The sequence below is a fragment of the Denticeps clupeoides genome, chromosome 16 (assembly GCF_900700375.1).
Source record: "Denticeps clupeoides chromosome 16, fDenClu1.1, whole genome shotgun sequence".
Taxonomy (NCBI): Eukaryota; Metazoa; Chordata; class Actinopteri; order Clupeiformes; family Denticipitidae; genus Denticeps; species Denticeps clupeoides.
The window spans coordinates 18,720,471-18,743,545 of NC_041722.1; the positions used below are offsets into that span (position 1 = coordinate 18,720,471).

The 23,075-nt window shown below is 42.2% G+C and overlaps 1 protein-coding gene and 1 long non-coding RNA gene across 4 annotated transcripts in view; both read left to right on the top strand.

Annotated features, from left to right (window-relative positions):
- The window catches only part of phkb (phosphorylase kinase, beta), a 64,962-nt gene that overhangs the window by 27,698 nt on the left and 14,189 nt on the right, over window positions 1-23,075 (top strand). For all 3 annotated transcript variants that reach the window (XM_028955729.1, XM_028955730.1, XM_028955731.1), the window contains 5 exons: window positions 1,158-1,316; window positions 1,670-1,764; window positions 13,301-13,356; window positions 14,317-14,410; window positions 16,568-16,651. In XM_028955729.1, the coding sequence (XP_028811562.1) occupies window positions 1,158-1,316; window positions 1,670-1,764; window positions 13,301-13,356; window positions 14,317-14,410; window positions 16,568-16,651 (488 nt within the window). The remainder of the gene's footprint in view (window positions 1-1,157; window positions 1,317-1,669; window positions 1,765-13,300; window positions 13,357-14,316; window positions 14,411-16,567; window positions 16,652-23,075) is intronic.
- LOC114765560 (uncharacterized) lies at window positions 18,586-21,677 on the top strand. The gene is made up of 4 exons (XR_003742674.1): window positions 18,586-20,526; window positions 20,916-21,029; window positions 21,154-21,264; window positions 21,624-21,677. It is a non-coding gene; the product is annotated as an uncharacterized LOC114765560 (long non-coding RNA).

The following is a 23,075-nucleotide window of genomic DNA, read 5'->3' on the forward strand; positions in this document are numbered from 1 at the left end:
GCCTAGAACAGCAATGTGTGCTCTGCAGGGTCTCCGTCTCCACTGCTTTATAATGTTCCCACATTTGGTTATTAGTTAAAACACAAAAACAATGCTGCGGTTGGGAATGAACTATTCACACCTGAAAATGCACTTTTTATTTTAAATAATCCCAAGTAAATATTTCATTCCTGACATCGGCTTGGAGTTGTATTGCTAAATGCGATTCCATCCATGGGACTCTAATCTGTGCTTCGTTCCTCACACCAGCAACCGTGCCTGCCGGAAAACTCTGTCTGTTGTACTCATTCCCACGCTTTTTTCAATCATGCTGACTCTTGAAAGTTTGAAAGCATTTTTTTAAATTTTTTTTGGTGCTGCAGTGGAGAACCCTCCACGCCGCGAGAGTGGGAGAGATGCACAGAGACTCTTGGCTGAAGCTGTGTTTTTTTTTTTTTTTTAATCGTGTTAGACCGCATGCATATTCATGGGCCACATGTTGAGTGCGAAGTCCTCAGACGATTGCACGTGTGCTCTGGAGCCACGGAGCTTCGCTCGTTTCCCAGAGACCCCCTTCAAAGCCACCCAGTGAAGCATTCTTCGAGAGACCACCTTCTAGGAGAGAAGATAGTTAGCAGAGGAAGACATTTACATTTACAGCATTTATCTGACGTCCTTATCCAGAGCGACTTACAATCAGTAGTTACAGGGACAGTCCCCCTCTGGAGACACTCAGGGTTATGTGTCTTGCTCAGGGACACGATGGTAGTAAGTGGGGTTTGAACCTGGGTCTTCTGGTTCATAGGCGAGTGTGTTACCCACTAGGCTACTACTACCCTTACATCAGAGAAGAGAAGAGAAGAGACAACAGGTCCAAAAAACACTCATTTATCCAAGGCAGTGTCTTATTCACTGATGTTAATTTGGTTTTCTTGCCTCTCCGGTTGTTGTTTTCTAACTTTGTCCACCGCCGGGTGTCTACCGCTTAACTCTTTACAAGATGCTTGTGAATATAAATAACACCAGTGCGGTCAGGTCCTTACAAGCAGAACGATGGTAAATTTAACGTACAGTGGCCGCGTACCACGTACCCACGTACACACACTCTCTCATGCACAGAGGGAGGGAGCCCTCCACGGCATGACGGCTGGATTTCTAATGGATGAAATTCCTTTCAGGCCATGCCGTTGTTCCGAAGTACTACTACGTGCCCGCGGACTTCGTGGAGGCCGAGCAGAAGAAACACGGCAGCCAGAAGCGTTTCCCTAGCAACTCGGGCCGAGATGGCATGCTTTTCCTGTGGGGACAGGCCCTGCACAACATCGCCAGGCTGCTGGGTCAGTCCTGCCTCTCAGCACGGGGTCGTGGCGGCTTCGCATGCTCGGATTTTCCCCAGCCAATAAATAAACACGAGCACATATCATAATATTAGTATTTATTAGAAAAAGAAGGTTCTAAGTGTGATTGCCATTTTATTGGTATAAAATACTGTGTGTTGCACTGGTTTGTCTAATGTAGAAATTTATGAAATTAATTCTTCCGCTTATGCAAATTTCAGCTATCTATGTTTTAATGGGAATTTTAATAATAGTAATAGTAAAAAAAAAACACACAAACACTGTGGAATGAAATGCATGAGGAAAGGTGACCAGCGGCGGTGCTGTCTGTTCGGCTCGCCTCTTCTCTGCAGTGGACGGGCTGATCAGCCCCAAAGACATCGACCCCGTCCGCCGCTATGTTCCCCCACAGGACCAGCGGAACGTCAGCATGAGATACTCCAATCAGGTACTGAGCCTTCCTCCCCCCCCCATCTCCCGCACGCCTTCCTCTTCCTCCGTTTCTGGAGCTCAGAATGCACGTTTTTGTCTGGGACATCAGTGTTCTTACTGCTGCCTGTGTGCACACTGCTTTCTCCGAAGCACTGTGTGTGTGTGTGTGCGCTTGTGTGTGTGTGGGCTGTAAACCATGTTGCCATGTACAGAAAGATCAACGGCCTTCTCTGTCTACTGAGTTTATGGAATATTCCAGCACCAGCGGGCTCAGCAGCAGCAGTCCTGCTTTTAATTCATGATGCCGGAGACACTCGTCCGAACCCTGTTATGCCACGGCAACACATGATTTGCCGCGTTACTGCTGCTCTTCCTCAGCGTCTGTGAGTTTTGCACTGAGATAGTGAGGGAGTCGGTGTGTTAAATGTTAGAACAGCACCTACAATCCATAAAAAAATCCTGAGCTAAAACTAAACCTTTAAATAATGCAGCTAGAACTACTACAGAGACTCTGCAGAACTGAACTGCGGGTCCATAGTCAGGCCCATTTATGCTAATTACCCAGCACAAACACCAGCTAATCAGTCAGGTCTATGCGGGGTTAAGCCAGCTCTGTCACCGCAAGTGGCGAACAATCTTCGTTAGAGTCCTAAATATACAGCACCTTCTTAATCAGGGAGCACAAACGCAGTACAGAATAATCCTAATTCTTTATTCCATTTGACACCCCCTTCACACATACTCTTCTGAGTTCTATGATGATGTTATGAGGTACTGAAAGTCAATCATTGATTTAAATGCACACCATTATCCAACAGAGCTTAACCCCGAGTGTCTCCAGGGTGGTCATGTGTCCCGAATGAATGCAGTAAATTAAAATTTTTGAAAAAAGTTTATTTATTTATTTATTTATTGTAATTTGGATTTTATTTCTTTAACACCAGTCAGTGTTTTTCTGCTGTATGTTTAGATTTATTTAAATTTTACAGTTGTATTCTAATAGGTGTATTCGCCTGTGTGCCAAGGCGTCTTCCTCAGACTCCACATTAATAATCGTATGAGAAAATAAATCAAAAGCGTCACAAAGGAAAAGCAGCCCACTCATTAATGTAAAGAGCATGATCTTTAAATGCTAAATTCAAGATGAATTCTAGACTATTTTGAATGCAGCGAGGAAAAAGAAAACATGGAAGAGAATTAAAAAACCCTCACATGTGTAATTGCTTTCAGGCTTGGCTAATTGCATTAGACATGCTACATTTATCTGTCTGAATTAGTTCCTCAGTCCATTGTACAGTCTCCTCCTGCAGGAGTCTTCTGTTTGAAGAATGAGGGCATCTTTAACCGTAGTCCATGCTTTTATTAGGGGCAGTGGTGGCCTAGCGTTTAAGGAAGTGGCCCCGTAATCAGAAGGTTGCCGGTTCGATTCCCGATCCGCCAAGGTGCCACTGAGGTGCCACTGAGCAAAGCACCGTCCCCACACACTGCTCCCCGGGCGCTTGTCATGGCTGCCCACTGCTCACTCAGGGTGATGGGTTAAATGCAGAGGACAAATTTCACTGTGTGCACTGTGTGCTGTGCTGCTGTGTATCACAAGTGACAATTACTTCACTTTCACTTATTACAAATGTATGCATGCAGACTTGTATTTATCACACATACTTATAAAAAATCTGTTTTCATACATGACTAAATCAGCATTGATTATTTGATTAACATTAGTATTTATATATACACACACACACACATGTGTGAACATGTTTTATGTGTTTAAAAGTTGTTCTTGGGCCGGCTGGCATCTCTAACTGAGGTGCTCATCTGCATGCATGCTGGATCGTGGAAGGCTGCTGGGTTTTGTGTGTGTGTGTGTGTGTGGGACTTCATGAACACCAACTGTATGACTGCATGGCTGGAGATAACAGCGGGTACTTTTATTTCATTGTGCTGCAGAATCACGAACCACACAGGAGCCGATAGGATTTGAGGATTTGCTTTAGCGTGAGACGGGACTAGAGTTTGTTTTGCTATGAGCAGCATGTGTTCTGCAATACTTTGTGCATGTGTGTGTGTCTGTGTATGTATGGCAGGCATAATGAACTGAAGTGGATGGGAGAGTCTGTTTGTTTCCACATGAGAAGCCAAGCGTTCACTCCTCTCCGAGGTTCAAACACACCCTGGGGAGTTTGCGAACACAATCGTCCAATCAACATGCCACAAAAGCAAGGGAGGCGATATCATTCACCAATATGTCTTCTCACACACATAAGCACACACATCCTTCTCCACACTTACACAGGAGGGGCACGATGTGCATACCTTTTTATAAGTTAGTGTGTGTGTGTGTGTGTGTGTGTGTGCCCCCACACAGGCTTAGAACGAGGTTAATGAAAAATGTCCATGGCGTGGCCCGTTCCGGATGCTGTTGTGCACAACCGTGGTCTGATAAGGTCTGCAGGTGAGAGGGCTTCAATTGGCCAGCCAGCGAGGAGACAAACAATCCCCTCAGACGGAGGGCGAGCGAGAGATCAGAATGAGAAAAGAGTCGGACTTGGCAAGCTTTGGTAAACTCTGAGCCCTGACAGAGCCGCAGGTTCTTTATGATAATTCTTTTTTTCTAATGTTTGCTTTTTTAAGATCATCCTAGAGGAGATGGAAGCAGTGTGTGTCATTATTCATTGTTCAAGTCCATTATTGAAGTCCATTATTCAAGTCCATCCTGATTTGTTTATCCACTTTGAGAGATGAAGAGGTGTTGTAGATTCAAGATTTAAGATTCAAAATTGGTTTATTGTCAGTACAACAGTATACACAGTATAATGTGTATTGAAATAATGTTTTACACAGACGCCCCCATAATAGAAGAAAATGTATATATGTATACAAACTAAACTATACTAACTAAAACTAAAACTTAAATACTGTACAGATTATCTCTATAGGAGAAAAGTAAAACTTTTCTGTACAATGAACAGGTCGAACAGGACATAACTGGACAACATCATGTAGGATGCTTGTAAGTGGATATTTCAAACAGGACACACAAGACAAACGTGTTTGTTGGGGGAAGAAGCTCTGAAGTGTCTGGCACTTTCTGATGCTGCGGAACCATAGGAGGGAGAACACAGATGATACGCTCTGCTGTCTTCACCATCCACTGCAGGGCCTTCTGCTCAGTGACAGCGTGGTTCCCGTACCAGACAGTGATGTAGCAGCAGAGCACGACCTCAGTGGTCCCCCGGTAGAACGATGGGAGGAGGGAGGTTGGCCTTCTTCAGCTTCCTGAGGAAGTGCAGACGTTGCTGGGCTTTCTTGGTGGTGGAGGTGGTGGTGGGGCTCCAGGAGAGGTCGTCTGTCATGTGCACACCCAGGAAGTTCACGCTGCTGAAGATCCCAACAGCAGATCCATCGATGTGCAGTGGGGTGGGGACAGTCAGTTGACAACCATCTCTTTGTTGACATTGAGAGTCATTGACATGATTTTATAATGTACAATTCAAGAACAAATTGGAATTTGGAGAAAAAAAACATTTGTTTATGGGTCACAAGAAGAATAGGTATAAAATCACAATGCATTCATGTGAATGTCACGTCACATAAGTATTACTGTGGACCAACTTCACCCCTTCATTGAAACAAAATTCCCAGAATGCAGTGCCCTCTTTCAGCAGGATAATAATCATTCCAGCACTGGAATTACTATGACAATGCTGCCTGCGGGACACTTTATGGCATAAAAAAGATACCATATGTTACCATATGCTGCTTGATGAAGTAATTATCACCTAAATGTGTGACCAACACCATGTGCTATTAAAAAGCATGCATTTCAATTTTTGATTGAACATTTTAGACTATTTTATTGATCACATTGCTCAGCTCTGCTGCCTGGTTGGTTTGCACTGAGCCTGATCCCTGACCGAGAGGGGTCTTTAACGCATCCGAATGAATTCGGCCAAGCTAGCTTTTATTACAGATAAAAAGCCGAGCAAAGAGACTTGATTACATTAATTCCGATGTGCACAATGTAGCGTCTGGCTTTCGCAGCGGCTCCTACGTCGGGGAGATTTCTCATCCCCTTTCGAGGGCCTGACACGAGCTGTACTCGACTCTGCATTTATCCTTCGCATCGCGGCAGATAAATAACACACCGCCCGCCGGAGCTGCCAAATGGCCGGCTGACAGCGGCGTCGCCTGGCATTAAAAAGTCGGAGAGTGATGGACAGGGTGCAGTTCACTGACCTCGGAGTCCCATATCTCAGCCGCCGCCGTGGCCGCTGACCCCCGATGGTCAACAGCCGGCGGCGTCCGCAGGTTCGAGCCAGTGCTCTAAATTTAGCCGCTCTCTTGCGGAGGCGTTCTGGATGTGCCGCTTCTCAGTGTAAAGGTTACGCTGGTTTTCATCAGCCGAGCCTGACATGGTGCCGGCTGCCGCAGGCTTCGAGAAAGCTTCCCCCCGTCTCGCCACGGCTCCATTCTTTTTATTAGTAGTAAATTATTATTTTTTTTTTTTTGTGCTTCACCTGCTGGTCAGTCAGGCTGCTGGCCGAAGCACACAAGTCACTTGGCCAAACCGTGGGTGCTGGTCTCTGCGGTTCTTAGTGACAGTTGGCAGTGGGGGACTCGTTTAATGAGTCGGTTCAGCAGAGGGACGGCGCGACCGCATGGAAAGAGAAATGAAACTTTTTGTCTGCACAGATTTTTTTAAAAGGATGCTTTGGTCGTGCATTATGACATTATGACAGATGCTCCAAAATGGCAAGAATTGCAGGAAAGAAGCCAGACCAGTAGAGGTGCTGTGTTACGTCCTTTGGGCCGTAGAATGGTTTTGGGGTGCTCTGTGTTGTGCGTGTTTCCCTTTTACGTTGTCTGCTGGGTGGAGATTTGGATTATGGTTTCGCCCACCAATTCCCTTGTCAACTGCCAGCCAATCAACGCACAGGACTGGGACTACTTAAGGACCATACCAACCACCAGTCGGGGCTCATTGTTGTGGAGCCGGAGTAGGAGGAGGAGGAGGCGAGAGGAGAGTTTTGGAGAGTTGTAGAGTTGCAGATAAGCCTTTGTTGAGTGTTAGAGTGATTAGTGAGGTTAGTTGTGGCTTTGTTGTGTAACTGTATTGTCTCTCCTTTCATGGCGTGTTGTCCTCCTGTGGATTGTTGTGTAGTTGTTGAATACGGAACTTTAGGTTTGGTTGGTTGTTCACTAGTGACAGTAAATAAAAGCACTTTGGCCTGGTATCTGTGTATTCCCACCGCACAATTTCCCCTCGTTTGTTGTCATGTTTCCCGACCGCTAGACGGGGACGTGACAGTCGGTGGGTTAAAAAGCGGTTAAAAGGTGTCGTCCTTCAAAGGAGACATTAAACCGAGAACCCGACTTCCTCTGGTCAGGATGATTCTTGGGCATCTTTAAAAAGAACCTGGTGGTTCCCTGTCACTCGCACTCCCCCTGTCTTTGGACTGGTGACAGTTTTCACGTCCTCGCCACCTTGTAACGTAGGCTATTAATACGGCTGCTGATGCTATAGCTTCATTGACTTGAATAACAAAAAAAAAATAGAAAAAACATGACTTTTTTTTTTCCGAAATTGAAAAGTTTTTCAACTCTCTTTGCACCCCTGCAACGCTGACGATAAACGCACTGGCGCAGGGACCCGGTATCAGTGTGTGGTGTGGTGAACCATTTCTGGCCCCAGCCTTCACCCTGCTTATCTCCGGTGACGCTGCGGTACCTCAGCGAGCCCCGGCTCTCGCTTTGTTATGGGATCGGCGGGCTGAATTGAATGTAACTGCAGCCCGGTCAGGAACGGCGACGTCCCACAACATTCCACACTCACCGATCTTCAATTTCTTTACAGTTATTGTCCTGCTCTCCCAGAAATCTGGAATAAAGTTCAGCAAGTTGCAGAGAACCCATGTTATCAGCCTGGACCTTTTTTTTTTTTATATCACTGTCTGGAGTTCCCTCGGATTTGTTGGGTTTGCGTTATCGCGCGAAAGCCACAATTGCACATGGTTTAAGAAAAAAATTATAATCAGGCTGTGGTATTGTGGATGAGGAGCAGCAATTGTGCAGGGAGCTTAACATTTAGAGCAATCTCCCTCGGCAGAGACTTTTAAATGTCTGTCAGGTTAAGGAGTAGCAAAAGCCTTGAAATCCACAGCTCCAGCCCTGGCAACACTGTGGAGTGCTCGTACTATTGGAATAATGCATTTAAATGCCTCGTGGAGTGATTTTCCCAACCTCTTAATGTTGTGTAATGTTGTGTACAGAGCAGAGTATCCGAGAACTTCTCCAGATCTACAGCGGGGTTTCATGTCAGGGAGCTAAGATGGCCATGGGAGAAGCTTCATTATGTGGACAGACACGTAAGTTTTGGGTCTGTGTCCTGCTGGCAGAGGCAATGTCTAGTCTCTTTCAGCTTACTGACAAAGGCCGTCCATGGCACCACCTACCCTAAAAAGGCCATAGCCATTCATTGACCGTTCCTGTTAAAGTTACATCAATATTCACCTTGACCTTCTACAGAATAGTTTTTGTTCATATTTGTTGTTTACATTTACATTTAAGGCATTTGGCAGACGCCCTTATCCAGAGCGACTGACCACGTGCTTCCGTGTTACCATCGATGAAGTGATCAATTCTGGTTCACTGGGACCCCAAACTATGAATACAATCTTTTTATTCACTCTGTTCTCGTTTCTATACAGAAGTCAGAAAATAAGAAGGTTACAAGTTCATCTAAATATTCTCTAAAGACTTGCCTTACTTTTTCTGTCCTTTTTTTGTACGCTGGCCATGCCACGTTGTGTGGTATGACATTGTTTATAGGACAATAACATATATAAAAAAAAAAAAAAAAGAGGCAGGTCTGTGGCCGTTGTTTTTTCTCTAATGGAAATAGAAAAATCGACTCCCCCGCTCAGAATTTAAAAAAATATACTCATCTGTTTGCTGTATTATAATGAATCGGTTGTCATCATGTTTTCCCTCTTCCGTTTTTCTGTTCGCTTTGATATTTTTCCTGGTCTCTGCATGTCGGTGTGGCTTCACACAGACATACAGATGAAAGAGAAAACGGGGTGAAATGGAGTGTGAGGGGGGTGGCAAGATTGTCCCGTCAGTAATGGGGCTTCATGCCCTGATGTGTTCATTTTCCGAAGGCCCCATATGCAATTCGTTTCTAATTCTGTCCAAGTGGGAGATGTGTTGAAGTATTTGCATGTATTTAGTGGAATTGATGTAGTACACCCAGAATAAATGATAAATCTCTTAATCTCTTTTTCCCCCGGTTGCGTCCTATATAACAGCACAGAGACCGGGGGACCGTGCATCCTTTTTGATATATGCATGGAGATGCATTCGTCATGTGATTCTAGACCAGGGTTTGACAGCACAGGGGTTTGTGGTGGCAGAGCTGTGCATTCGTGGCGATGCCTTGCTGAATTGCATGCAGAGGGATGACACCTTACACGGCAGGATGCCAGGCTGTAGATGCAATATTAAGGAGTGCAAGTCTTGTTAAGGTTGTGTACAAAAAAAGATGTGAGGGGTGTGTGACTAAAGCAGACTGAAATGTACAGGGTCTATCTGGAACCAAGACACATAATGCACATCTCAGAAGAAACAGGTAACAAACAGTATCTCATAGCAAGCAAAAAAAAAAAAAAAAAAAAAGACACCTACAAAATAGTACATCGTAAGTAGGTGGCGGCCGCTAGTGGCAGGTGGCTGCTAGTGCAATGATGTGACAAAATCCTACAAGCCTTGGAAGCAGCTCATGTGGCACTAGATCTGTCACCTTACATCCACAAACCAGGGTAATTCAAATACATATTTGCAAAATATGCAAATTCTTGCCACTTTTCATAGTGATCAAGAAAAAAAAAAGCCCAAAGCTGCCAAAGACATCGAGCTGAATTTATGGTTTCAGAATTATGCCAAAAATTTTAAACAAATTTTGACATTATACGTTTTTGCTTCAAACCTCTTAATTTACATTTCAATATATTTTGTTTTATATTAGAAAAATTTTGTTTTGCAATTTTTGCCACAAATTGATCGAGGTCGTGTACTCGCCTACAAGAAACTACACCAAAAGAACGCCCAGGCTCAACATGTTTGGCTGACTGTTTAATTCAGTGTCAGAACCTTTCCTTAAAATGTCATGGAGCTGACGAGTTCATCAAATTTTTCCCCGGCCGCTTCACGCATCTTGCATCGCTTCGCCGAATCAAGACGAGTCGCTGATTCACGTTGCCAGTCTGAAAATCCTGTGAGACACGATTTTTTACTCACAGCGGAATTTTTGTGTGCGATTGGCAGCGAGGCGTCTGTCTCCTTTCAATTACCTGCTTTGTCTGAGTTTTAACTAGGCATCTTGTTTGTGCTTTTTGGAGGACCTGCTTTTCAATCTCTTAGCACTTGTGTGAAATATAATCTGCTTCTGCCAGACATCAGAGAGTCTACTGCACTCCTCTCTCACAGTTTCTCGGCGTCTGCAATTTTGGGTTGTCCAATAATGCATCTCAGTCTTCTAAACAAAAATATTTCACTGCCTATTGGAATTTAAAGTGAAAGTGAAGTGATTTGGCACATGTGATACACAGCAGCACAGCACATGGTGCACACAGTGAAATTTGTCCTCTGCATTTAACCCATCACCCTGAGTGAACAGTGGGCAGCCATGACAGATGCCCGGGGAGCAGTGAGTGGGGACGGTGCTTTGCTCAGCGGCACCTTTGGCGGATCGGGATTCGAACCGGCAACCTTCTGATTACGGGGGCGCTTCCTTAACCGCTAAGCCACCACAATTTCTTGGACCTATTGGGACTGTTGTCAAAGGTCAAGGCTACTGTGATCTCTTGCTCTTGTAAATACAATATACTGTATGACGATCCTCTCAGAACATTTCTTCATATTTTCTTCTCGTAGGCCAAGGTCTTCAGTGGTTGTCTACACTGCGTGTGTTTGTGGGACAAAATAATAAATTTGATTATATATATATATCCATCTGTATATGTTTTCCCAGCAGCTATTTGTTTCTCTTGTCCCCTTTAGTTGGGCAACAGCAACGGTGTGTAGAGTCCGAAGAACATTTATCCCAATTTGTATGATGATTTCTGACAGTTGTAGCCGAGTTCGATGTATTAGTGTCATTACTTGCTCACGGCGCTGGAGGAGAAGCTAAATAGGTAAACGCAATACGAACGTGCTGCCTTCACAGCGAAGGGCCCCGGGTCTGTGTTCTGTAGCTCGAATAATCCAGACGGACTGTTATTCGTGCATAAGGGGAGCACACAGGACCGCAGAGCTGACGTCAGGCCCTGCGTGCGTTGGATGTTTTTTTTTACCCCCTGCTGTGGTTAAAAGGTCCATGAGACCCAACAAAACCTTGCAGACACTTTCTACCGCTGAGTATTCCCATTCACAGTCAGCCATGTGCAGTACCACTGGGTGCGCATACAGAGCAGACAGCTAGTGGACAGTGTGGGACAACATTTTATTGCGTTAGAAACCGTACTTTTTAAAAGAGGCCGGGCCTGAAAATATATGAGTAAATCTAGATCGTCTGTGGGTCCGTGTAATGGCGTCTCCTGAACCGCCATACCAGGTAAGGGTTGTGTTAAAACCAATCTTTAGGAATGGAACCATTCCTTAGGAGTACAAAGAGTGCACCCAGTGGGATTTGAGCCCGGGTCTCCCAATGAGCATCATATGAAGGTCCCACAACCCTTAAAAGCTCTAATTACACATGGATCAGGAAAATGTAATATTACTTTTATATTTATACAGTTATTTTACAAATATTTTACTTACAAATGTTTTAGCTGCCCTTGACTCCCTCATAAATTATTCTATGATCTTATTTGATGCCAAATAGTGGAATTTTTCTTCTACAGTATTAGGTTCCTGATTTGGGTGTCAGGGGTGACACCCAAGTCACCGGGTGGCTTTCACACCATCCTCCTGTTTAGGGTGCTTATGCATCATGTGGTAAACTCTGGATGACCAGGTCCTTTTCTGCCCCCAGCCTCATTTCATCATTCTGAAACTTTCTCCTTCTCAATCTGTTCCTCTCGCCGGCGCCTCCAAATCGTCCTCCGTAATTTTGGGGCGCAGAATGCTAAACGAGGACGATTTCACACCTTGTTTCGGAGGCTTCTGCTTACAATTAATCAGCCAAGATCGCTCATTCCCTCCACCCCACCTCCCCAACACTCTCTTCTCTCTTCATCCGTGTGCATTTCTTCCTCCTCTCACTCCATTTCCCTTGCTTACGACATCAACAACGTTTCGAGCCCAGACCTGCTTCCCACTTGGCCCACCCTCGCTGAGTCATGCCGCGCCCCTCCCTCAGTGAATTTGTCGCCCCGGCTGTGGCCGCGTGAGTCACGCTGTTTGCCCAGCGCTTGTCTGCGGGCTCTTCACACGTGCAGGGTGCGAGTGATAACTGTGAGTGCAGACACACTGTCCTTCATCAGGGGACCTGGACAATATATTCATGAAATAGTGTCATCACCACCACAATGCAAAATTATCCCGCCCTCAACCATTTCACAGTTTGCCCATTATGCATATATAAATATATGCTCCACAAATAAAAATCTTTATAAAAAGATATACATACATACATACATATATGTATATATATATATATATATATATATATATATATATATATGGTATTTAATATAGTTTCTCAGAATGTGTGTATATTAGTGAATAGTGAACAATATGCAATGATTGAATGTACTTTTAATTATTATACTGCAACCACTATCCACAAATCGTGAATGTTGTGTTGTGCTGGGATGCATTGTGTTGTGTTATGATGTTATTCCATGATGCCTCTTCGGTTGCGACCCAGAATATGGAATCAAAACTGAATTCTTCAGACAATTCCCACCCGGCTATTGTTCAGTAGCCGGGGCTCATTGTGCTGATTGGCTGCGCTGTTCTCTCGTGTTTGCCTTGTGCTTAATTCGTATCTTTTTAGTGACTTATCTGACCAACTGTAATATGCAGAAATTACAGGCTCATTATCAGAGGGAGATTAGCGCATAGCGAAAACGCGAACCGCTGTAACCGCATCGATCTTGGCCGCCTAAATCCCCTGGATCCTCCTTTTCCCCGTTCCCGTGTACTTATCCCTGCCATCTCTTTCACTCTTATCCTTCCAGTGTCTCTCACTCTCTGAGGTCCCCATTCTCTCTTATCGCCCTTCTTTTACTCTCCTCTTGCACCCATTTTATCTCACAATGCACCTTTTTTCCCCACCCGCTGCCTGTACCTTGTCTTGTGCTTTTGCTTGTGCAGTCCTGTTGTCCTGCCGGCTTGCACTCCTATATAATCACACCTTAAATCAATTCTTTCAGTGTCTGCTGAGCGGAGTTGTCATTGTCACTAAAGCAATATGAACACCGTGTATGCTTCTCTTCCCCCACAAACTCTTCATTATTTCTGCAAATCATTAAAAGCCCATCTCTTATTGTGTGTGTGTGTGTGTGTGTGTGTGTGTGTGTGTGTGTGTGTGTGTGTGTGTTTTACAGGGCCCTATTGAGAATGATGTGGTCATACACGTCGCACTGATCGCCGAAAGTCAAAGGTATGTGTTACGAAATGAAGTGTGGAACAGACTGTTTCTGTCCAAGTAATCTTATTTTAGTGAGGACCAAATGTACTCATGAAGATGGGAAAATGTCAATTTTCATTAGCATTGAGATCATGCATTTTATTGGTCCTCAGAAGCTAGAGTGCTTATTGACAAGAGATAAAGATTTAGGTTAGTGTATTGGGGTATGTCTGAAATATATATATATATATATATATATATATATACACACACACATGAGTAATAAAATAATAATAATAGTAAAGTACAAGTAAAAAGTATTCATCCAAAAATGTAAATGTAGAGGACAAATTTCACTGTGTGCACCGTGTGCTTTCGCTGCTGTGTATCACATGTGACAATCACTACACTTTATTTAATATTAATTCTAATTAATTGAGTCTGAAACTATTTTATAAAGGTTAATTATACGTGTTAGCATTGATGTATTAAATAAAGCAGTTAAATGATATAACTAATTCCTTCCTCTACACAAAATGTATAGAAGTCTACAGCAGCATTTAACAAAATGTTAACAAACGCTAAAATGGTCGATATGAAAGACTGGGATTGTGTATTCTCCCCATTTATTTGGGCTTGGGACCGATACAAAGAAGTATATATATATATATCACACACACACACACACACACACACACACACACACACACACACACACACACACACACACATTTTTAAGAATAGAAAGTTTGGCAGTGCATGATGTCTCCCCATTCAGAGTGAATGCGAAGCGCCTCTAGTCATGCCTTTAGTGTGTAATATTTTCTGTAATAATAATTTTAATGATTGTAACAAAGCTGTAATCATACTAATCAATTGTACGAATTCTATGTTAAGAATTCATTTTGACGAATTCACTAAATGACTTTAACAAATCGTTTTTTTATGCCAGTGCCTCTCTACATTCCATGCAGATTTCGTGTTTCGTTTCAGGCTGCAGGTCTTTCTCAACACCTATGGGATCCAAACCCAGACTCCCCAGCAGGTGGAGCCCATACAGATTTGGCCCCAAAAGGAGCTGGTGAAGGTACGGCACCACAAATCCATCGGCCAATCAAACGAATCCACCCGCCAATCCTTGATCTTGAGGTGCTGGCAGGTCAATTCATCAGCCAGGCAGGTCATCAATAAAAAGCCAACAGCTACAGTCATTTACATGCTGCCGTCTGATTGGTTAATCGTTAGAAGCGTGACTTGAGATGAACCCTGCAGTCGTCTGGGGCGTGATTGCTGTGCTTATGATTTTGGGCGCCTGTTTTCGCCCTCTCTCTCTCTCTCTCTCTCTCTCTCTCTCTCTCTTTCTCTGTCTCGTTTTCCCACTCTTCACCTGGCGTGCGATGGAGAGAAGCTCCAGCACCTTCTCGAAGCCACGCCGTCTCATTTCCCCAGGCCATTTGAATGTGTTTACGGCATCTGCCGGACGCCGGGAGAGCGGCAATTACTCCTGCCAGCGTGCTGCCCGGCCGCGGAATCGCACGGCCCCCTCTCCGCCGCTGCCTTCGCGGCGGCTGGTGACCCCGCCGTTTTGTGATTGCGTCGAGCCGCTGCGCTCCAGAGGGGCCCTGAGTGGAGAAATGAAACAATTTCATTCCCGCTCATTTATGCTGACCTCTCCTTCCACCCCTGAACCTCCGTTCTCTCGTCAACACGAACTCTCTCGACATCAAAAACCGCTTCTGCCCTGCAGCGCAGCGTCAGTTGACTGGTCTTACTTTAACACATGGGCAGCTGTGTGTGTGTGTGTGTGTGTGCGTGCGTGTGTGTGCGTGCAGCTGCATGCATTATTCCACACACAGGGGGCTGGAGGTACAGAGGTCCCGCGAAACGCCTCCGCACTAACAGGCATGGCTGCCCGAGGCCGTCGCTTGTTATGCAACCATCATTTCTCCTCCTCGCCTCCCCTCAAACGGCACGCTTTCAGCACATTATCCCACTGTGACGCTGATGCCTTTTTACCCGACATGCTTGCACGCCTCGAACAGTCCAGGGCCCCGCAGCAAAATCGGGGCGGCAGAGCTCCACCTAGTGTCTGAATGCTGGTGGTGCTCGGCGCTTTTCTGTAAGTGATCACCACATCTCAACATCGGTGGGATATTTTAAGGGCAGAAGTACTTTTAGAAAAATTCAATATTTTACAAGTTGCTCTGGTTGCTTTTGAACCCAACATGGAACCAAGAGACTTTATGTAGACTAGCTATCTATGATCAGATGCTGGGTTAGAATAGAACAGAATAGAATAGAATAGAATAGAATGTATTTTATTGCCTAGACACATGTAGAATGAGATAAAAAGCAACTCCATTAGTGCAGATATGCATGTATAAAATAATACAAGAAAAATACAAGAAGGTGTCAGAAATGGCAAAAATTACAAAATTACAGCGCTATATACATACTATGGAGAGATTGAATAACTGAGTAAGGATTTATATGCAGTGTGATATATAGCGTTGGTTGTACATTATTGCACATTGTGTTATTGCACATGGCTTCCATGGTATTTCACAGTAATAATGAGCATGTACAGTGAGTAGTAGATGTTGGATATTGCACAGTATACACAGTATCTCATGTGAGGGTCATGAAATGCTTCCATGTGGAGAATCTTTGTATTTTTTCTAAACTCATTTGCAAGTGAACATTGGAAATTTTTAAAACAAGCATGACAGGCTGGATTTTGAAGAACTGCTGTAAGTGTAAGATTAATAAGAATAACCACTACACTGCAGTACGTCCTCGACTACACCCTTTCCAGCTTCCAAACTGACCCAATAATTTGAGCATTTTTGGACTATTCAATGTTGTAAACCAGATATGAAAGTGGTGATATGAGAGCAAGAGAGAGTAAAATACCAATATCTATATATCGTCAAAAATGGCAAGGTCAAGGAGAAGCTCGAAAGCCTGGTACATGTGACCACCTTTTCCTCTCCATGCGCAAAGTGCAGTTGGTGCTTCACAGGCAGGGAAAGCGTGGGCGTGAGGGCTGGCCTGCAGCATTCAACGTCTCCTCCATGCCGCGGAGCGGTGTTAGTGCCGGGGGATTAGCTCTGGCCCCTGTTAATCGCTCCTGTGTGGGAGAGCGCCGGAGAAAAGCGAGTTCTACCAGACCTTGTGGGGAGAACAACTGGCCTTTGAAATGACTGTAAGTGTCAAGTGTTATTTTTTTTTTTTGTCTTCTCAGGCGTACCGATTCCTGGCTGTCAATAAGAAACTGGGCCTGAGCGGCCGTCCTGAAAGACCCGTGGGCTGCATTGGAACCTGTAAGGTAACTGCTCGACCTATGCAAACATGACAGGGATGTCATTATTATTATTATTATTAATTATTGAGGCATTCATTCAATTAATTTGCCTTCTCTTTAATGGTGTTTAATGCTCTTTCATGGCTGCCCACTGCCATGGTTAAATGCAGAGGACACCTTTCATTGTGTGTCACCATGTGCTGTTCCATTACAATGACAAAAACAAATCACTTTCACCTTCATAAATACATTTAGCTGTTTACAGATATGTATTCCTGTCTGATCAATGATGATATTTAGATAATCCTCTGTTTTAAAGATCAGATACTATACTGTATTACGGCTGCAACTATCGAATATTTTTGGAATCAAGTATTCTGTCAATTTTTTTCATTGATTAATCGATTAATCGGATAACCCATTTAATCAATCTTTCTGTGAAACATTCATGAAAAAAACTATAGGCTAGCCTATTTGTCCTTAGTTTTATTTTAATTAAAAAAGGAAAAAGGGGTGTACCCCCTGCTATAGCCCATCTGAGAATAAAGAGAAAAAAAGTATAAAGGTACATAAAAAAAGTAAAAAGAAAACATAAATAAACAATTCAAGTGTTACTGATAATCCAACTTAAACAATACAGTTCAGTTTCCAGTTGTATCCAGATGAGGTAGGTGGGTAGAATGTTTGTCTTTGTGCAATTTTATGTGCAAAATAGAGAGAGAGAGAGAGAGAGAGAGAGAGAATTTGTCTTTGTGCATGTGTGTGCAATGCATGTGCAAGCCTGTGATGTACTGTGGGGAAGAAAAAATATTGTGCAACAAATGCAATCAACTCCCCCAAAAGTAAATCTATATGCTAATGAATGTAGATTTGTCCATCTGTTGCATTTATTATTACTACCTAATGTATGGGGAATGCGTGTTTTGAGATGTAACCTATCAGTGTGTTTGTGTGTGTGTGTGTGTGTGTGTGTGTCGAGCGGGAGGGATGATTTACACGAGTGAGATCTCATGCCTTATCATGCCTCATCACTATCGACTCTTAAAGTTTTCTTAAAGTGAAGTGATTGTCACATGTGATGCACAGCAGCACAGCACACGGTGCACACAGTGAAATTTGTCCTCTCCATTTAACCATCACCCTGAGTGAGCAGTGGGCAGCCATGACAGGTTGCCCGGGGAGCAGTGTGTGGGGACGGTGCTTTGCTCAGTGGCACCTCAGTGGCACCTTGGCGGATCGGGATTTGAACCGGCAACCTTCTGATTACGGGGCCACTTCCTTAACCGCTAGGCCACCGCTGCCCCTACACACTGACTCAGAACACAAATAATTATAAATCATGTACGTTCTAAGAAGCGCTAATGTTAGTTAGCAATCATAAAAATACGATACCTTGTAGCTCGCTTGGAAAAGTGCAGTTTACGTGAGGATTTGTTCGGTTAAGGTGCTGTAGCATTGACGAAGTACTTTTATGGTAAGCCAGGCCCGTTTTACAGTGTATACACTGCACTACGTTGTCCACCTTATGCAGCGTAAAATGGTCCCACCCTTCAGACATTTTTTGCCTTTTACGCGCTCCGGTGCTGCGCAGCTCCGCGGTAGTGATACGATAATAGATGGACTTTGGTGACTACTTAAACAAAGCCTCGAGGCTAAGAATTTTTCTCGAATAATTTTTTTTGTAATCGAATCATTCGAGTTTTTCAAATAATCGTTTCAGCCCTATACTGTCATTTTGCCTTATTTGGTGGCACCAAATCATATTTTTGTCATATTTTAAAATGGTTCTTTATCGATTTTAAAATTCTCGTCTGTATGCCTGCTTGTCTTTGGATAATATCAGATAATAACAGGGACAATAAAATGACCTGAAGATCAAACACCACTCAGTCCCTTTTAAATAGCCATCATCACAGGTATATATATATATATATACTGTATATGTGTGTGTGTGTGTGTTTGTGTGTGTGTGTGTGTGTGTGTGTGTGTGTGTGTGTGTTTGTAAACCTACCAATATGTGGACATTGACCTGACTGCACACCAATAAGGTGGGGACGTGTGTCATCGTGGGGACCAAAAACCAAGTCCCCACAAAGTTAACTACGCTAGCATGTATATTTCATCAAAATAAGCCTACCCCTTTAATATCTCCAAAGTCCCCAAGATGGACATTTTCTTGAAAAACATTGTGTATGTGTGTGCCTGGAATTGCTCACAGTGTGTACACGCCAACTAGGGTTGAAGAGGGTAATTGCAATTGCAGATACACACAGTAACACGTGGTACAGCAATGCTGAACTCTTATTGGCTCGTCTTGATGACGTCACGGACCATCAGAAACCAATGAGAGAGCTAATTGTTAATAAGTGCCTCAGTTAGCAAGACTGAGTTTGCTGAGCTATAGCACCATCCAGATCTATGTAAGCTAACTTTAACTGCAAGAAAAAAATCATTTAAAGATTCATACTTTTATGATACACATTGTGTTAGGGGTAAATAATATTTCTTTCAATAGTAAAGTGTTTTAGTAAGAAAAGCTATGACAATGCTAGCTAGTTAAATGGTACTAGCTTAGTTAGCACATGCTAGTTTCTGTTATTTATGGATATTTAAAATTACAATTATTACTATATCTTCCATAGACGTTTTCACTAAGCAGTAAGAGAAATAATGTGCTAAGAAAAATGGCTCGGAGGCGACAAAGCCCAATAAACAATGCCATTTTTCACATCACCACCTGCCGTGATAAAGCAGGGCTTGATGTTAAATACATCAATTCCTATAAAGGTGAGCAAAGCAGATATATTATCTTAAACTAATTACTATGAGGGAAAGTAGGTATGAATGTGGGTTGTGATTCACAAATTAGGCAGGGGAGTGTTTGCCGAGTCAGATATTTTCAAAGGAGATTTCATACTGGAGTACAGAGGAGACCTTATCGATCCAGAAGAAAGTAAACGAAGACGGCGAATTTACCACAACTCCCTAAAAGGATTTATGTTCGATTTCATCTGGCATGGAAAATTCTGGACGTGAGTACAAATGGATTTATATATTTTCCTTTGTTTTGATGTATAACTGTATTAAATATTTAAAAAATATATTTGAAAACGCGCTGCTAAAACTAGTATTAGTTTTTTATTAGTATTCTAGTTTTGTTGCCACATGTGGGAACTCGTGTCTTGTGTGGAGTTGCACAGCATGGGGAGCATTTAGATCATTTATCATCGCTAAACCGCCCATAACAGCTTTAAATGTGTATTATTAATTTTTTCAAGTCAGATGTGGAGTCAAAATGGGTTACATAACGTCGCTCAGACACACAGGGATTGTGGGTAATATGGTTGTTTTCTTCTGATGGAACAGAATTATTTCATCATTTGTCTGTCAGCATTTAAGGTACTTATTGTAAACATGCAATACTATATTGACTTATTTACAGTTGGCTTCTAATAGTTAAGATAGCAGCTCATGCATGGTTCCTGCTCAGGTCTGAATATTTTCCAGAAATACAAAAAAAAAATGTTTATTTGTTCAGCTATTTGAAGTAGATTTATAATGTCTGCATATATCAGTTGTGTCATCACAAGATCACAAAAAATTGTTTAACAATTTATATATTATATTGATAATATAAAATTAAGTAATACAAACTAACAATAGTATAATTTTGCATTTAATAACTATTCTCTTTATTCAAATTCAGTATTGATGCTGCAAGGGATGATGGCACCCTTGGAAGACTGGTTAATGATGATCACATTAACCCCAACTGCAAAATGAAAAGAATCATGGTGGAAGGAAAGCCTCATTTGTGCCTTTTTGCCTTAAAAGACATAACACCTGGAGACGAGATTAGATATAATTATGGCGATGCTGATTGTCCTTGGAGGAATCAGGTAAGAATTGTAAAAGATATTTTGAAATCTGATATTTATATAAATTAAGATTTTAGTATTAATTAATTGTAATATTATGTTTGTTCATAAAGTTTTAACAATCAGAATAATTCACACATGCTCGCATCCATTTTACTGTTATTGGTTTACTGGGCTTTTCATATGTTTGCAGCCCTGGTCCTGCATTCGAATTCTGTAACAAATATTGAATCTAGAGAATTGTGGTTGTTTTGTTTATTTCACTGAAGATGCATCATCACTATACCTACTTAAGCATATTCTCTGCATCTGTATTTATTTAAAAATGCTTTTGCAACCTGACACTGTTCAGCTTTTTTATCTTTTACCAGTATTTGGGGACTTATTGGGGATTCCTTTGATAATTTCAGGAAGAAAGAAGTGGAATGGAAGGAGCCAGTAACTGTCCCAGGTCAGAAAACGCCTCTGAAAAGGATCTACATTACACCCAAAGTTCATTGGATAACTGCACCCTCAACAATCAGGTATAAAACTGCTGTTTAATTACCCGATATTATCCATACTTTTAGAATGAGAGTGTGCATTTTAAAGTTATGCAAACATAACTTTCATATTTGGTCTAATTGTTGGCTGTTTTGTTCATTCCAGGAGACAATAAGTGGTGTAGACAGAGCTAATATCTTCCCCAAATCAGATGGTACCTCTGAAGACATTCAGCATTCCACAGACTGTTCACAGGTTGAGACTTTCCACATTCAGGTATGATACTTCTTTTTAAAATGTAATTTTAATATAATATACGTTAAGTCCCCACACTGTGCAATGTGCATGATATATGTGAAGTCCCCATGAACTATTGTGTATCACAAATCTTTTTGAAAGATTCACAAGACTCAGGATGAGAAGTGCTGCACCTCCCCCACTATGTCCCCACATTGTCTTCTAAAATTAAATCTCTATACTAAGTCCACACACTACACCTATTTTGATCTATTAGGATTTTGTAACACATGTACAACTCTTAGTACATTTAAACATTGAAAATATGTAGTGTGATTGTAGAATGGCAACGTATCTTTTATGTTTGGATTAATGGCTGACTGTTTTGTTCATTTTAGGAGACAATAAGTGGTACGAACCAAGCCAGTAACTGCCCCAAATCAGATGGTGCCTCTGAAGACAATCAGCATTGCACAGACAGTTCACAGCATGACAGTATCTTCCACATTCAGGTATGAAACTGCTCTTTTTTTATGTATTTTAATTACCATATACGTTAAGTCCCCACAATGTGCAATGTGCATGATATATGTGAAGTCCCCATGACGTATTGTGTATCACAAATGTTTATGAAAGATTCACAAGACTCAGGATGAGAAGTGCTGCACCTCCCCCACTATGTCCCCACATTGTCTTCTAAAAAAAAATTTCTACACTAAGTCCACACACTACACCTATTTTGATCTATTAGGATTTTGTAACAAAATTAATTATTTTAATGACATGTATAACTGTTAGTACATTTAAACATTGAACATATGTAGTGTGGTTGTAGAATGGCAACATATCTTTTATGTTTGGTCTAATGGCTGACTGTTTTGTTCATTATAGGAGACAATAAAGGGTACGAACCAAGCCAGTAACTGCCCCAAATCAGATGGTGCCTCTGAAGACAATCAGCATTGCACAGACAGTTCACAGCATGACAGTATCTTCCACATTCAGGTATGAAACTGCTCTTTTTTTATGTATTTTAATTACAATATACGTTAAGTCCCCACAATGTGCAATGTGCATGATATATGTGAAGTCCCCATAAAGTATTGTGTATCACAAATGTTTATGAAAGATTCACAAGACTCAGGATGAGAAGTGCTGCACTTCCCCCACAATGTCCCCACATTGTCTTCTAAAAAAAAATCTCTACACTAAGTCCACACACTACACCTATTTTGATCTATTAGGATTTTGTAACAAAATTAATTATTTTAATGACATGTATAACTGTTAGTACATTTAAAACATTGAAAATATGTAGTGTGGTTGTAGAATGGCAACATATCTTTTATGTTTGGTCTAATGGCTGACTGTTTTGTTCATTATAGGAGACAATAAAGGGTATGAACCAAGCCAGTAACTGCCCCAAATCAGATGGTGCCTCTGAAGACAATCAGCATTGCACAGACAGTCCACAGCATGACAGTATCTTCCACATTCAGGTATGAAACTGCTCTTTTTTATGTATTTTAATTACAATATACGTTAAGTCCCCACAATGTGCAATGTGCAAGATATATGTGAAGTCCCCATAAAGTATTATGTATCACAAATGTTTATGAAAGATTCACAAGACTCAGGATGAGAAGTGCTGCACCTCCCCCACAATGTCCCCACATTGTCTTCTAAAAAAAAATCTCTACACTAAGTCCACACACTACACCTATTTTGATCTATTAGGATTTTGTAACAAAATTAATTATTTTAATGACATGTATAACTGTTAGTACATTTAAAACATTGAAAATATGTAGTGTGGTTGTAGAATGGCAACATATCTTTTATGTTTGGTC